The following is a 16,887-nucleotide window of genomic DNA, read 5'->3' as shown; positions in this document are numbered from 1 at the left end:
TTATTTTTCAAAAAAAGTATTTTTAAAAATAAATTAAAGGATCAATATTATATATTTAGAGGGTTAGATCAAGTATGGCGGGTCATAATTATTTAAATAAATATCTTTTTATTTCTTAAAATTTTGGTTTTAAATAAAAATTTCATGTTAGCAAATTTTAATAAAAAAATCAATTAAATAGGTTGAATGACTTTGTAAGTCCATAATTGAGTGATTTTGGGGTTAAAAATCAAAATTGAGAGACTTTCTGAGAGAAAAGTTTATAGTTGAGAGAGCATTTGAGATTTTATCTTGTGAGTATGTAAGAGAAAATATAAAAGGTGAGTGATTCTATTGATTCAAAATTAAGTTAAGTAATATCACTAAATAATTCTACATAAATAAGTGATTGTTTGAGAAATTTACTCGTCAATTGATCCTCTTTTAATTTCCACAACTTGTGTATTTATATGGCGAAATCAAATCTAGTGAAAGGAGCAAACTACACCACGACATGTGGCTAAATCAAACTCTAAGGAATGACTATAAGCAACCTGGAGAGTTTGAAGAAGATCATTCCCGATAAACTCGAATGCTCACTCGTATAGCGTTGGTACGTGACCAGACCTCCAAGAGAAGCCTAACTAGGGGAAGACTGCCTCAAGCAGTCACAATGATCCTTAGAAGTCCAAAAATCAACCTCGAATTGCACGTCCACATACTTCAAGCAAGACTTCAGAACGTAGGCATGTGTTATATGAAATAGTTTTTTCAGTGCCTAAGTGTGTCTTCGTTTCACATTGATGGGATATGTGGGAGCTTGGAGGATGAGAACGACACAATCAATGTAGAATGTCACTTGCAGTGATGGAGCCAACATTTTTATTAAGGAAGTTCAAAAAAAATGAAAAAGTAAATACATGAAAAAATCGAGAGAATTTAATATCTACTATATATATAATTTTTTAAAATTTTTGACTAATCAAATATAAAAAAAATTTAAAAACATTTTTTACCTTATGGAATATGGCTTGGGACTATATACCAATTAATATAGACATTATAAAAGGACAAGTATAAGTGGAGGAAGAGAGTGAAAAAATAATGCAAAATCAGAGCCACTCATGGTGTCTTAGTATAATTACGAAAACACCCTCAGATATTTTCCTTTGCTCATCATTGATGACGACGTCATTTCTTAATTCCCACAGACATGGTAGAGATAAATAGTAGTTTATAGGGACACATAAATTTAACTCAAACAAAATGGACAAAATTCAAATAGTAGTAACAGTATGTTGTTGTGCCATAGCAATTACTCTGTTTGTGTGTCTATGGAGAGTGTTGAACTGGATTTGGTTCAATCCAAAGAAGATGGAGAATATGTTGAGAAAACAAGGTCTAAAAGGGAATTCTTACAAAATATTGTATGGGGACATGAAAGATTTTATTGGGATGATTAAGGAAGCTACCTCAAAGCCTATGAATCTGTCTGATGATATTGCACCAAGATTGGTGCCTTTCTTTCTTGAAACCATCAAGAAATATGGTATGTACTTTGCTTTATCACTTTATTTTGTTGTAGTTATTGTTGTTGCTTTTTTTCAGAATGTTTTGTGATGTTTTCCTTAACTCTACCCTTTCCAGCATTTACAGAGAGCCACCCTTCATACCCTTCACTAGAAAATGTTATGGTGTACAGAGGTTAAATGTTAACTATTATAAGTGTATGATTGATTTTGTCCACCCTTAACACAATTGACAAGAAAATTGTATACCCCTCGCCAAATTTCTGGCTCCACCACAACTCTCCAGATCCCACTCCGTGAGATTATACTTAAAGAAAATAAGTCCCTTTGCGGAATAGTTGTTTAGTAAATGACCATCCTTTTGTTTCTCTTGCAATACATTGACCTTAGATACTTTTGAGAAAATTGGAGATCTTATAAGAAAACGTTAGATCATGGTCTAAATTTTTATACGTTACTGCAAAAGTAAGAAGACAATTTTATGTTTTCTCTGTAATATTAGGTAATGTATAATCAAACATTACATCCGAGTCTAATGTTGTGCGAAAAGACAATTTTTTTAAGGACTATATTCGCACTTTTTTTATAAATAGGAACAAAATCTATACAACAAGAACAACAACATACCCAGTGTGATCCCACTTATGGGGTTTGACATGGTGGAGTGTACATAGACTTGACCTAAAAAGGGAACATTTGCATAAATCAGCCGTTTACACAAATCCCTCCTTCATATTCCTGAATATGCATCTCTTTTTCTTTGAAATTTACCAATAAAGAGCTGGTCAAGATTTTGAATTATAGTACTTTGTTTTACTTGTGTGAAAAAACCATGGTTCACTTCAACAAAGGGTAAAGTATAGTTGTCTGGATAACACGTACAGAGTATAATCAGATATGCTTTTTCTGTAGAGGAGGAGCCGAGGAGGAGTATTTGTTGAAGAGTTGAAGACATAATTAAGTAAATAAAAAAGTGTGCTTTCTTTAATAACTTAAGTTTTTAGATGAGTTGGTTACACACAACTTCATATCCGAGTCTCACTGCCGCACACCTATTATCAAAAAGAATTAACACATATTTGGTTCATAAAAATGAATCAAGTCAGCACGTGAGGAGGCATGTGGTCATTTTACATCTTATTTGGTGAAGGTGCACATATATGAGAGAATGATCATATCAGCTAACATAATCCAAATTAAACATGTCCTTACTCTAGTTACAAGAGATTGCCTCTTCCACTTGAAAGGTAAGAGTTTTAAAAGATCAAATTTGATGAAGTTGTAATGAGCCATCTTTTCCTCATATAGTTATCTTTTGAAGACCACTTTGTTCATTTCTTTCTAATAGTTGGTCGTATAAATGTTCATTTCCAAATTTGTACTAGTAGTTAATCCTGAGACATATGCTTGCAGGGAAAAAATGTTTTATATGGTTGGGTCCAAACCCACAAGTACTAATTATGGACCCTGAGCTTATAAAGGAAGTACTCTCGAAAACCTATTTGTATCAAAAGCCTGGTGGAAATCCATTTGCAGCATTATTGGTACAAGGACTAGCAACCTATGAAGAAGACAAATGGGCCAAACATAGAAAAATTATCAATCCCGCTTTCCATCTAGAGAAGCTAAAGGTTTGTCATTGCTCTTTCTGCTCTTCCTCCTTCAAACTTTGTGATTGGTCAACCATAAATTATTATGTTTGCAATTTTTAGTCCACGATGGATATAATGCTGGCTCTTGCTTCTTTGGCTACTGCTCCGTCTTAGTCTTTCTATCTCCTTTGATTTGCCTTCCTTATCTTTCAATCTAAACTTTTATGTCTTCTGCATATGACTATTTCACGTAAATTCTGCTATCTGACTTGAGTTAGACAAGCATAGAAGGGTCTTATGGTTCTACAGTGTCGAATCTCATCTGCATAATCATTCAATGTTCTAGATTCTTCAGCCACTAGAAGATAAAATGCTCACTCTTGCTTCTCTGGCTACTGTTCCTTCTAAAGGTTTTTTTGGCCTTCGACTTGCCTTACTTTTCGGTCTGGAGTTTCATCTATACCATGTTTCTCTTTCTTTATTCAGAGAGGATTACATTGGTGGAATAATTTCTTAGATATTACAACAAAATGGATCTTCTTTATTATAAAGAGATTTGTAATTAGTGAATGTGTTTCACCTTAATTGTTATTTGAACGTTCTTTCTTTTGATTGAACTAGATGGAGACGGTATCGCTATATCTGTATTCCTAATTCTGTTTAAGTGTTGTGTCATTGACATTTGTCCCCCTTTCACCATTTTCTCGAACAGCATATGCTTCCAGCATTTCACTTGAGCTGTAGTGAGATGCTGAGCAAATGGGAAGACATTGTTCCAGTTGAAGGCTCTCATGAGATAGATGTATGGCCTCACCTTCAGCAATTAACTTGTGACGTAATCTCTCGGACAGCTTTTGGAAGTAGTTACGAAGAAGGTAGAAAGATTTTTGAACTTCAAAGGGAACAAGCTCAGAATTTTATCGATGCAGTACGCTCAATTTATTTCCCAGGACGGAGGTAAATAAATTTGCCTGGGAATGGGAAAACTCTAGTCAAAGCTATGTTGTTCGGACTCTTAAAAAGTGATGACGGTTGCATGTTGGATCCTCCAAAATTAGTGCATTTCTAGAGAATCCGACATGGGTGCCGTAACTTTTTTGGAGAGACTGAACAACATAGAGCCAAAGTACTCTATTACAAACTACAAAGTTCACTAGGAGATGCACAACTTCATCATTCTTATCTAATGCATTTTGGTTTTCTGTTTTATAATACAATTTCTAAGATTTTTGCCAACAAAGAGGAACAGAAGAATGAAGGAAATAAAAAAGGACGTTCGGACCTCAGTTAAAGGTATTATCGATAAAAGAATGAAGGCAATGAAAGCAGGGGATGCCGATAATGAGGATCTGTTAGGCATATTGCTTGAATCAAATTTTAAAGAAATTGAACAGCACGGAAACAAGGATTTTGGAATGAACATCGAAGAAGTCATCGAAGAATGCAAGTTATTCTATTTTGCTGGCCAAGAAACTACATCAATCTTGCTCGTGTGGACTATGGTGTTGTTGAGTAGGTATCAAGATTGGCAGGCACAGGCCAGAGAAGAAGTCTTGCAAGTGTTTGGGAGTCGAAAACCAGATTTTGATGGATTAAATCATCTAAAAGTTGTGAGTATTTAGGTTTTGCTGGTTCAGTCTCGCGTAGTTTCTTGTTCTTCAATTACTGCTAATACATGTTTCTTGTGCTTCGCTTATCATTATTCTGCTTTGAACGATCTGTTACAGTTTCTCTATTATTTGCTTTGTCATATTTGTTATTCTTTATTCTACCTCTGTGTTGTCTATTTCAAACTTTTGTGTTATGTGTTACTTAAGCCGTAGTGTACACTCTACCGTCCCCAATCTCACTAGTAGGAATACATTGGGTAATGTTGTTGTTTTTGTACTTGTGGGGTTAGACTTGAACTCAGAATTTTTGCTTGGTTTGACACTATGTTGAATTGTGTGACCATCTCATTTACGAGTTTAAGCTATTAAAGACTTATGTATTTAACTACGGGGTTGATCTCATTTCCAGAACTTCTCTCTATGTTGGTTACAAATTAGTGGAGTACTCCAGTGAACGGTGTCTGTAACTGTAACTATATGTCTCATTCATGCTAAGATATAACTGAAGGAGAAGCATTTTTGTTGCAGGTGACGATGATCTTGTATGAGTCATTACGGTTATATCCCCCATTAATAACACTTAACCGGAAGGTGAATGAAGACATTGTACTTGGAGAATTGTCTCTACCAGCTGGTGCACTAGTCTCATTGCCAGTGATCTTATTGCATCATGACAAAGAAGTATGGGGTGAAGATGCAAACAAGTTCAATCCAGAGAGATTTAGAGAAGGAATATCAAGTGCAACAAAGGGTCAAGTTACATATTTTCCATTTTCCTGGGGTCCAAGAATATGCATTGGACAAAATTTTGCCATGTTAGAAGCAAAAATGACTTTGTGTATGATCCTACAAAGCTTCTCTTTTGAATTGTCTCCATCCTACACACATGCTCCTAAATCCATAGTAACCATGCAGCCTCAGTATGGTGCTCCACTTATTATGCACAAACTATAATTTGGTATTTTGTGAGAGGTCTTGTAATGTAATAAGAGTTTATTCAGACTCAAATCAGGGGCGGAGTTGCAATATTAAATATGGGTTCCGAGGAACTCAGTAACTTATATATAAATTTATGTTTAGCATCAAAAGTACTACAATTGAATGAACTCGATGACTGAACTCTACATCTGTCATCATTGCTAGCAGAACATCGTAGATATAAGATGGTTTGAAAAATATTTTCATGGCAAGAAACATACAATAATTATTGGTGTATGAACTATCTTATGCACATTTCAATTATCATTAATTAGTTAATTGAATAATCATCATTAGTAACCTGCACGTGGGACTGAATCAATTGCAGTATGAATATAAATCATACCCAACTTGTCATGAAAATATTTCATTGGGATCTATTTAAGACCTTCGTAAATATATCATCCAATTGATTTGTCATCTAACACAATGTAACATTATCATTCCGAAAGAGAGTTCAATCATTTATAATATTCACACTCATATCATATATCAACATTGGTATTACAAAAGACTGATTTATTTCTTAAAAAAAATATCCCTAATTCTCTATTATATATATATATATATATATATATATATATATATATATATATATATATATATATATAACAAGCTATTATAGATGACTGATTCATTACTTTTTTTAAAAAGTATTCTCCAGTCTTCTATGCTATTCACGTTGTCTATATCATATACTGACAAAGTATCATAAATAATAGGTTTATTCCTTCAATAGGAAAAAAATACAAGAAATATATATAGTTTAAGCTTAATTTTGTTATTTTAATTTTATATCATTTTTAGAAAAGTGATATTCCATGATTGGGGTCTGGAGAGGGTGATATATTATACACAATCTTACCCCTACCTTGTGAAGGCAGGATGATTATTTTCGATAGACACTCAGTCAAGCAAAGCATACCAAAATAAGTAAGAAAAGAAATACAGTAATAAAAAAACCATATAGAAAATAATGGATAAAAGAATAGTACCGACAACAAATAATATGATAAATGAAACAGAGAAAATAACAGGTAAAAATAGAACGAAGAATAAGGTAGTAGGAAAATTCGACAACGCTCGACTACTTACTAACCTTCTATTATAAACCTCGACTTACATATCGTCCTTGACACTATGCCTCATATAACATAGTTGGTTTAACAATCACTTTATAAATTTACCTTTAAGTCTTATTAACACATCTTATCACACAAGACATCAAAATCAAGTCTCCATTTCGTCCAACCACTCCAAGACGATGAGTAATATCATCGTCAATCTCCCAATTTCTTTGAATAATTGACTCAAGATACTTGAAACTACCTCCCTCGAAGATGACTTATGTATCAATCATCCTTTACATCACTCTTGTCACTTGTGAGTTCTGACACTGAACTTGCACTCAAAATACTCTTTGTCTTAGTCTTGCTAAACTTGAACCCTTCACACTCTAGGATCCGCCTCCAACCCTCTCACTATCATTAACTCCGTTGTATTTCTCGTCAATTAAAACTAGTGTTTTAAATATTTTTCTTAATTATTTCTTGCAGTAGTTTAATTATTTAATTGTCCTATATTTTTATTAATTTTTTAAAAATTAGCTAATATCTTTATCTTTTAAAAAATAAAAATAGAGAAAGGGACAAAGAAGAAGAAGATAAACTAACCAAAAGGGGTAAAGGAAAAAAAAAGGATAAAAGAGTGTGCCTAACTTGAAAACAACGTATAATATGGACGGGAGAAAGTACAAATTAAAATAGTGAAAATACATATAGTATAATTCAATTTCCCATCAAATCAACCGCCATTGCAATAAACAGATTTAAATGTTCTTTTTGCATTATTTTGTTTATTTTAAAGGTTCTGAGTTCAAGATTCAATTCACTTGTCTGTGTTGCTAATAAAATAGTAGTAGTAGTTTACTTTCAATTTACATGACGTGTTTTTAAATTTTGAAATTCAAACAAAGTTTATTTTAACTGTAATTATTCTATATATTTTTTAAATATATTTAATTGTTAATTATAATAATTTATAGTACTTTTTACGTTATTTTTAAAAAATTTTAAAAATTCTATATTTAGATTTACGATTAAATTTAAATTATTTAACTCTCGAAATTCGAACGGATATAAATTGAAATGGAGTCAGGGAGCATTAGAGGTCAACGGTTCATGTGCCTAATTTTTTAGCTTCGAGGACGAATGATAAGTTGATACTACTATTTGATAACATGATCAAACATAAGTCATCAATTATTGCAAGTAATTCATTTACTTAACAGTATTTTACTGCAAATGTCAAATATCTCTCAATGCTTTTCAAACAATATGGTTCATGTCTTTTCCACTATTTTGATTTAGTTATCTTTGATCATTATTAATATTTAGTTATTAATCTTTAAATACGGAAAAAGTTTTTGAACAAAATACTTTCAACTAAAGTACGGAATACTTCAACAAACGCTATTAAAATTTTAAGGATTTCAAGTTCATAATTATGAATTGTGCAGACTGACTTCTCCTAATAACATATAAAAACGTGGTAGAGAAGGTTAACTCAGGAAAGTAAGTTAGCCTTTTCCTCCGACTGTTCGAGTCTTGATCCGATTTAACTCCTTCGAGGTAGAATATACCTCTTCCTTCGGTGTTTTATGACAGTTGCACACTCGACTTTTCATGTGTCTGCTACTAACTTGACTACATATCTTGTGATTTTTATCTTATACAGATCTATTATTATATAACATAAAATCCTTAAAAATAGACACACGTCATCTAAACTTCAGAACAAGGGTTTGGATCACGGCACTAGTCTATAAATTATTGTACTATTCTAAAATTTAAAAAAGTGAGGTAGTTGGAGTTGTGTCACTTGTGCTTTAGAACTTAGGTGGTTGCAAGATTCTTATACTTTCACATCAATAAACAATCAGTTTCTCTTTTGGTCATATATATAAACAATAATTCTTTAATTAAAAGTGTTTTTCCTTGGCTTAAACTTTGTATTCTATTGAAAACCTAATTTATTTTATTGGTGGTTTGGTTGTCATAGATTATTATTTTTTCATTTGGTGTCCGAAGATCGCAAAATTTTGACTAAATCTGGATTGCGCACCGTATGATTCATTCGGGGGTGACGCTCCCAACGGAATTTTTTCCATACTCAGGGCTCAAACTCAAACATCTGGTCAAAGGTGAAGCAGTCCCACCACTGCACCATAACCCATATTGGTCAATGTCATGTTTAGATAAGAAAGCATAACAAATGTTGAGTCAAAATTTTCATTAAAGGGATTTAAAATATGAAGAAGTAAACATATAAACAAAAAGTTAAATGGGATCCAACATCTAATATATATTTTTTCCGCTGAAAGAGGTTTGGATGACCTCCTTTGATCCTACCTGGATCCGCCCGCATCAACCAATTCATAAATTGTAGTGAGATGGTTTGAGTTTTCTACATTCTTAGGTTGAGGTTTCGGGTTCGAACTCAAATGGAAAAAATTATTCGGGTCGTTGCCTTCAAAAATTGCTTATACAATGTATAAATGAATTAAATTAAACTTTAATGCGGATACTAAATAAAGGGGAGAAAAAAAAGCATCAAAACACCAGAAAAAGTGCCTCTTTTTTGTTTTAATTAATGCATTATTCCCTGCTGCTGTCTCACTTAATTACTAGCTTAGTGGGATAAGCAATACCACGCTTTGAGAAAAATAAAAATAAATGTCACAGTTAAGATAATAATAATGGTTCAATTGGCATACACAATTCATACCACCTTTGTTCACAGGTCCACTAGTGATACTTTCATGTCACAATTTTTTTTAAAAATAGTTTAATCTTATTTAATCATGATTAGGTGATAAAAATCTATATAATTATATACATGTCTTGATTCTATTTGTTTTATTTAAATATTAAGTGTAAGTGAACTTTTTTATGCCTTTACCTTAAAGATACTAATAGGGAATGATGTAGAAAGGAGTTTGATTATTGTTCGAAGTTGTGGAGAAAGTTTAATTTTAAAAGCAAAATTAAAAGCTGAAAATAATCTTCACCCTATATTTATTTATTTATTTTTCAAAGCATTTTTTTAAAATTTAAGACTGAATATTAATTAATATAATTATTATGATAAAATACTCAAGTCGGTCACTAATTAATTTATTAAGAAACCTGCAAAGTTCAAACTATAAACGAGTAAAGTGAACCAAAAGAATATTTATAACGGATAAAAAATAATATAAGCAATCTATATCATATAAAAAATGAATAATGAAAAAGTGAGAGATTAATAGACAAAGTAGAGTAAAAAGAGGGCCACTCTTTCTCTATATATAAGCTTAACCAGTTCCATCACTTTAGATCATACCTCCCTCAAAAAAAAAAAAAAAAAATCCCCAAAAAAAAATTCTGTGTAAAAAAAAAAGATTTGATTTTTTGTTTTTCCTACTGTTCTTCTTCATCTGTAATCTGAAATATATCAGATTCAGGTATTTCCTTATTTATGTTACAGTTAACAATCTTTTTTCCATTGCCAAATGCTCAAAATTTGAGCTTTTTTTTGTTTCATGTGGACCCCTCAAAACCCCTTTTTTAAAAATTCTGTTTTAATGGGGTCATGATCAAGATACTGTGGCCCTAGTAATTTGTATTAAAAATTTATGATCTTCATGTAATGCCCCACTTTTTTTTTTTTTTGCAGGATCTTGATTTTGTTGTTGTAGAATAAAGGGGTTGATGGCAAATCGTAATTTGGAGAAATTAGCATCTATAGATGCACAGTTAAGGCTTTTGGTACCTGCTAAGGTTTCTGAAGATGATAAGCTTGTGGAGTATGATGCTTTGCTTTTGGATCGGTTCCTTGACATTCTTCAGGATTTGCATGGAGAGGGTATCAAAGAAACTGTATGTATATGCATTTCAAAAATCGATTGTTTTTTTCTAATTATTTTTGTGATTTTCAAGAACTGTGTTTTAACTAAAGATTAGCTTTTAGATTTGATTTTTATGTGTGTATAGTACTATAGTAGCAGCCTAGTGGTCGATGAAGTGGGGTTGAATTTCAATGGAGACAAAACATTAGGTGATTTCTTCTTGTCTGATCTAGAACATGTTGGTGGTGGGAGGTGGAAGATATCCTATAGAATTAGTTGAGTGGGAGGTGGAAAGTATCCGTGGAATTAGTTGAGATACACGCAAGCTTGCCTGGATGATGGTTATAAAAGAAATAGTACTATAGTCTCAGTTGAACATTTTGTGTCTTCAATAATGGTAATCTTACAAGTTACTTATTTATATAGTGACTGTGAATTCTCTATTTTGAAAGAATTATAAAGTATCTTGGTTTTGAGTAGTCTGATTGTATTAGAGGATTAGAAAAAGTTCACTAACAGTTGCTTGAGTTATTGTTACTTCATTGAGATATACTAAGAAAAACTGATCGAGTTTTGTAGTAGTAGATTTTCTTAGTGTTATAAAGGTGCGCTTAAAATGCGATTAATTACTGAAGCGAGGAGCAAAACATGTTAAGCGGTTTGCCTCGCTAAGCTTAGTGGGCGCTTTAGTGTGGTCATCAATGCTCTAAGGCATATATTTTTCCTTGGCAATGAGCGAAATCCAATTTCTTTGTTCATATATTTGAAATTCATGCTTATAATTATTACTCCCAGACTGCACATACATATTTGTATTTTCTTTTTCTCTATTTGTGCTGAAAGCCCCAACAGACTTGAGAGCTTTTTCACGTTTTTCGCCCTTGACAATACTGGATTTTCTGGATGTGATTAGGTCCAACAATGTTATGAGCTTTCTGCTGAGTATGAAAACACGCGTGATAAGAAGAAGCTGGAGGAGCTTGGCAGTGTGTTGACAAGTTTGGATCCAGGGGATTCAATTGTTGTTGCTAAATCTATCTCTCACATGCTTAACATGGCCAACTTGGCTGAGGAGGTTCAGATCGCCTATCGTCGGAGGCAAAAGTCGAAAAAGGGTGACTTTTTAGATGAAAGCAACGCGATGACTGAATCCGACATTGAAGAAACGCTCAAGAGGCTTGTAGTGGACTTGAAGAAGTCTCCTCAAGAAGTTTTTGATGCTCTGAAGAATCAGACTGTGGATTTGGTCTTTACTGCTCATCCGACTCAATCTACCCGGAGATCTTTGCTTCAGAAGCATGCAAGGTCTGGTCTTTAAATTTTACAATTCAGAAATCGGCATCTTTTGTTACACCTCTTTTACAAGTTTGAATTTTGTTTATTTATTAATTCTATCATAATCAGTCATAACCCATGGAAGTCTTCTTTTTCCCTTTTTGTTCAGCTGTTTTTACTTCTTTAGTGCTGACTTTTCTGCTGTTTAGAATCCGCAATTGCTTGGCTCAGTTGTATGGTAAAGACATTACACCTGACGATAAAGAGGAACTTGATGAAGCTTTACAGAGGGAGGTAAATATTGGTGTTCACCCCTTATTTGGTCTATTCCAAACAGAGAGACATCACTTCGACCAAAAACATAGCAACCAATCTGTTGTTTCAGTCGTTAGGAAGTCAAATTTCATCTCCACACAAAATAATTCTATAGAACTTTAGGTTTGAGAAGTTTATATGACATTGTTATTTTTCACTCAAAATTCAATCACGATGAAGTTGCGCTTTTAAAAAATGAGATGGCCTTTATATGAACAGAAGGATTCCTTGTCTTTGATTAGAATTTATGCCACTTTTGTCTTTCTCCAGAATATGGATGATATCTATGTATCTATACGGGTTGCTTAACTGCTTCGTAGCCTCTCTTATTTGGTATATACATACATATACTCATACTCTTTCTATATTCTAGTCCAACGATTTCACCATTTGCTTCACTTTTTCCATTTTTCATGATACTTGTGGAATATGTAACGGGTGACTGAATTTTACTTGGGAAATATTGAGTAATTCTTGTCATACTATGTTACATGAATCCAATAAAGTTAAAAAATTGAAGCACTGCTAATTTATTTTTTTCCTTTCTCACACGTTACAAGTGACACTTGAGAAGAAATTATATGGGATTCAAGCATCGAACTTGAACATTCTGTGAATTATAATGTTTCTATAAGATGGATATGTTCTCTTCTCACAATGCATCCTGCTTACCACCTCGCAGATTCAAGCTGCTTTCCGCACTGATGAAATCAGAAGGACTCCTCCAACACCACAAGATGAAATGAGAGCTGGAATGAGCTACTTCCATGAAACAATTTGGAACGGTGTTCCGAAGTTTCTACGACGTGTAGACACAGCTCTTAAAAACATTGGGATTAATGAGCGAGTTCCTTATAATGCTCCTCTTATTCAGTTCTCGTCTTGGATGGGTGGCGACCGTGATGGTACATTTCCTCTCCTTTTAACAATGCTGTTTACAGTTACTTTAGTTGGCAGTAGAGAGTTTTAACCTTTGATAATTTGAATCATGATACATTCAGAAGGGCATTGGACAGAAGCAAAGCTCTCTAAGCTCTTCTCTCGAGATATCTTCTAAAGATATTGCTACATAGATTTCTTTGATAGAAGATCATGTAAATATTGCTTTCATCAGTCACTCAGGATATGTCTGCCACTAAATGCAGGTAATCCAAGAGTGACTCCTGAGGTCACTAGAGATGTTTGCTTATTGGCCCGAATGATGGCAGCTAATTTGTACTATTCTCAGATAGATGATCTAATGTTTGAGGTAATTTACAACACTTGCATAATTTTCTGACTTCTCCTCTTGGGTTGTCTATTTTGAAAAGTTATCATTTTTTACGCCCTATAGATGATTCTGACTAGAACGTTGTTTCAGTTATCTATGTGGCGTTGCAATGACGAGCTTCGCGTTCGGGCAGATGAACAACACCGTTCATTAAAGAGAGAAGAAAAACACTATATAGGTAACTAGAATGAATGCTAATTAAAATAACTTGCTAGTTCCAAATAAATTTGATAGCACTGCTCGGAGTACTGATTTAAGGTAACCTTTTGCCTGTTCTCCATTTCAAGTGAGAAAAAGGTGTGGTGTTGTCTCTGATTTAAAAAGAAAAGATTTTCAGCATCTGGTGCTTTAGTCAGTCTTCAGAAGCTGCATGAATTTCTCTCTACCTCTCCAACAGAGCAATTGCATAACTCTTGACCTTCAAAATTTACTTTTGATGTAGAATTCTGGAAACAAGTTCCACCCAATGAACCATATCGTGTAATTATTGGTGATGTGAGAGATAAGCTATATCATACACGTGAGCGTACTCGCCAACTGCTATCCAATGGGTTCTCTGAAATTCCCGAGGAGGCAACATACACTAACATCGAGCAGGTGTGCAACACTTCATTATTGTTAGTATTTTTTTAGAAATCCCCAAGGGTCAGTGGCTCATGGTTCTCTGTGGAGGATGGGTCCACTCCTCTACTCTTGTGCAACACTTAATTATTTTGTTATCTTTCTTCTTCTCTGTTAACCATGCCCCATTTGTAAAAGTGGAACATCTATAATTAAGCAGCATTGTTATTTTTTGTTCAACTTGACATGTTATTCCTGATAAAGGGACTAGAGAAGTGAATGTGCCATGTCTCTTTGTTGTTGTGTGAGCATTGGCATGCACATTTGTATTCTGTCAAAATTGTCTGTATTTATATTTTCTTCCCCACAAACTGATTCTTTTGCCTGAATAGATAAGTTACTAAAGTGGTTGCACATTTTGTGTAGTTCTTGGAACCTCTTGAGCTCTGCTACAGATCTCTTTGTGCTTGTGGGGATGGACCAATTGCTGACGGAAGCCTTCTGGATTTTCTACGACAAGTTTCCACCTTTGGACTCTCACTTGTGAGACTTGACATAAGACAAGAGTCGGATCGCCACACTGATGTCCTTGATGCCATTACCCAGCACTTGGAAATTGGTTCATATCGAGAGTGGTCTGAGGAACATAGACAAGAGTGGCTTCTCTCTGAACTCAGCGGCAAGCGACCTCTATTTGGACCCGATCTTCCAAAAACTGAAGAAATTGCTGATGTTTTGAATACATTCCATGTCATATCAGAACTTCCATCAGACTGCTTTGGGGCATACATCATCTCAATGGCCACTGCACCATCTGATGTGCTTGCTGTTGAGCTTCTACAGCGTGAATGCCACGTGAAGCAACCTTTACGGGTAGTTCCACTTTTTGAGAAATTGGATGATCTGGAGGCTGCTCCTGCTGCTGTTGCACGTCTCTTTTCTATTGAGTGGTACAAAAACCGCATTAATGGGAAGCAAGAGGTCATGATTGGCTACTCAGACTCTGGAAAGGATGCTGGTCGGCTGTCGGCAGCATGGCAGCTATATAAGGCTCAAGAGGAGCTTATAAAAGTTGCCAAACAATATGGCGTGAAGCTAATTATGTTCCATGGCAGAGGTGGTACAGTTGGAAGAGGAGGTGGTCCCAGCCATCTTGCTATATTATCTCAGCCACCTGATACAATTCAGGGATCTCTTCGTGTAACAGTTCAAGGTGAGGTTATTGAGCAATCATTTGGGGAGGAACACTTGTGTTTTAGGACACTCCAGCGTTTCACTTCTGCCACCCTAGAACATGGAATGAATCCACCTCTCTCCCCAAAGCCAGAATGGCGTGCACTTCTGGATGAAATTGCTGTCGTTGCTACAGAGAAGTATAGGTCAATAGTATTCAAGGAACCCCGATTTGTCGAGTACTTCCGCCTGGTCAGTGTGCTAGGAAAATGCATTATATTACTTCTCAAACAATAGGTGTTAGCAAAGGATAACAAATATTTCTCTGACTTTAATAAGTTAATTTTTTCTTTTGGATCACAATTGTAGGCAACACCCGAGCTGGAGTATGGTCGAATGAACATTGGTAGCCGTCCATCAAAGCGTAAACCAAGTGGAGGCATTGAAACACTTAGAGCTATTCCATGGATCTTTGCATGGACCCAGACTAGGTTTCATCTGCCAGTCTGGCTTGGCTTTGGGGCAGCATTTAAGTATGCACTTAGCAAGGATAAAAACAACCTCCATATGCTGCAGGACATGCACAAAAAATGGCCATTCTTTAGAGTTACTGCTGATTTGATTGAGATGGTGTTTGCCAAGGGAGACCCCGGCATTGCTGCTTTGTACGACAAGCTTCTGGTTTCTGAAGATTTGTGGTCCTTCGGTGAGCTTTTGAGGTCCAATTATGAGGAGACAAAGAGCCTCCTGCTTCAGGTAAATTAATTTTGACCAAGTTCTTGCACTTGGCACATGTTGTTACTCATCATGTTTGATCACATGATATCCGTGTTCTTTATGTTGCTTTTGTATAGATTGCTGGACACAAGGATCTTCTGGAGGGAGACCCCTACTTAAAGCAACGACTCAGGTTGCGTGATTCCTATATTACTACCTTAAATGTGTGCCAAGCTTACACACTAAAGAGAATTCGTGATCCAACCTACAACGTCATTCTGAGGCCTCACATTACCAAGGAATACATTGAATCGAAGCCTGCTGCTGAACTCGTGAGCCTGAATCCACGAAGTGATTATGCTCCCGGCTTGGAAGACACACTCATCTTGACCATGAAGGGTATAGCTGCTGGAATGCAGAATACTGGTTAAATCTATTCTGTTTTATGTTTTGATGGTTGGTGAAGTACTTGCCCATCCTAAAGTATACATTAAGAATCATGTATCCTCAAGTTCATTTTGTTTGCAACTTCTAGTTTAGTTACCCCATCTAATGGGTGAATAATTATACCCCCCTTGTTTACTAGCTTCTTGAATAAAACTATGCTGCAAAAGAGTACTTTTCTTCATTTACCAAATGCTTCTTTTTACAATTACTCTCAGTTCCAACCTTTCAGACTTCAGTTTAGCATCTTATGCTTTGCAATGGGTCTAGGTTTTACTTAAATTTTAAGAACAATATCTCATTCCTAAACAAGCTGGATCGGCTATATGAAACTTCACAAGATCATGAATCTCCGTTTAAACTCATGTCATTGTTTGTTTTTTTAACAAAATATGATCTTCTCACTATTTCTTTTAAATCGAGGTCTATTGGAAACAGTTTTTTTATCTCACAAAAATAGAGATAGTGTCTACGTACATTTTATCTTTTTCAGACTCCATTTGGTAGGATTATATTGGAAATAACTTCTCTACACCATAAATATAAAGGTAAAGTT

General features: G+C 34.6%; 2 protein-coding genes across 2 annotated transcripts; both read left to right on the top strand.

Moving 5' to 3' along the window:
* Positions 1-1,170: 1,170 nt before the first annotated feature.
* Positions 1,171-5,816, top strand: LOC129893185 (cytochrome P450 CYP72A219-like). Its single transcript, XM_055968675.1, has 5 exons — positions 1,171-1,528; positions 2,922-3,139; positions 3,813-4,057; positions 4,326-4,710; positions 5,239-5,816. Exons 1-5 carry the CDS (start codon positions 1,246-1,248, stop codon positions 5,662-5,664), a joined length of 1,557 nt encoding a protein of 518 aa, XP_055824650.1. The 5' UTR covers positions 1,171-1,245; the 3' UTR covers positions 5,665-5,816.
* A 4,189-nt stretch (positions 5,817-10,005) lies between these two features.
* On the top strand, positions 10,006-16,542 carry LOC129893184 (phosphoenolpyruvate carboxylase-like). Its single transcript, XM_055968674.1, has 11 exons — positions 10,006-10,192; positions 10,405-10,607; positions 11,490-11,881; positions 12,061-12,145; positions 12,849-13,071; positions 13,312-13,415; positions 13,527-13,614; positions 13,879-14,033; positions 14,424-15,422; positions 15,540-15,926; positions 16,025-16,542. The coding sequence occupies exons 2-11, from the start codon at positions 10,440-10,442 to the stop codon at positions 16,316-16,318; spliced, it is 2,895 nt and encodes a 964-aa protein (XP_055824649.1). The 5' UTR covers positions 10,006-10,192; positions 10,405-10,439; the 3' UTR covers positions 16,319-16,542.
* Positions 16,543-16,887: the final 345 nt, after the last annotated feature.

The sequence above is a fragment of the Solanum dulcamara genome, chromosome 6, assembly GCF_947179165.1.
Source record: "Solanum dulcamara chromosome 6, daSolDulc1.2, whole genome shotgun sequence".
NCBI lineage: Eukaryota > Viridiplantae > Streptophyta > Magnoliopsida > Solanales > Solanaceae > Solanum > Solanum dulcamara.
The sequence above is the reverse complement of the archived record's forward strand: the minus strand, read 5'-3'. Positions and strand labels throughout refer to the sequence as shown.

Coding starts and splice junctions, on each gene's coding strand:
- LOC129893185 (XM_055968675.1), top strand. CDS start 1,246: ATGGACAAAATTCAAATAGTAGTAACAGTATGTTGTTGTGCCATAGCA. Junction 1,529..2,921: donor TGAAACCATCAAGAAATATG/GTATGTACTTTG, acceptor ATATGCTTGCAG/GGAAAAAATGTTTTATATGG. Junction 4,058..4,325: donor ATTTATTTCCCAGGACGGAG/GTAAATAAATTT, acceptor ACAATTTCTAAG/ATTTTTGCCAACAAAGAGGA.
- LOC129893184 (XM_055968674.1), top strand. CDS start 10,440: ATGGCAAATCGTAATTTGGAGAAATTAGCATCTATAGATGCACAGTTA. Junction 13,416..13,526: donor TAGATGATCTAATGTTTGAG/GTAATTTACAAC, acceptor ACGTTGTTTCAG/TTATCTATGTGGCGTTGCAA. Junction 13,615..13,878: donor AGAAGAAAAACACTATATAG/GTAACTAGAATG, acceptor CTTTTGATGTAG/AATTCTGGAAACAAGTTCCA.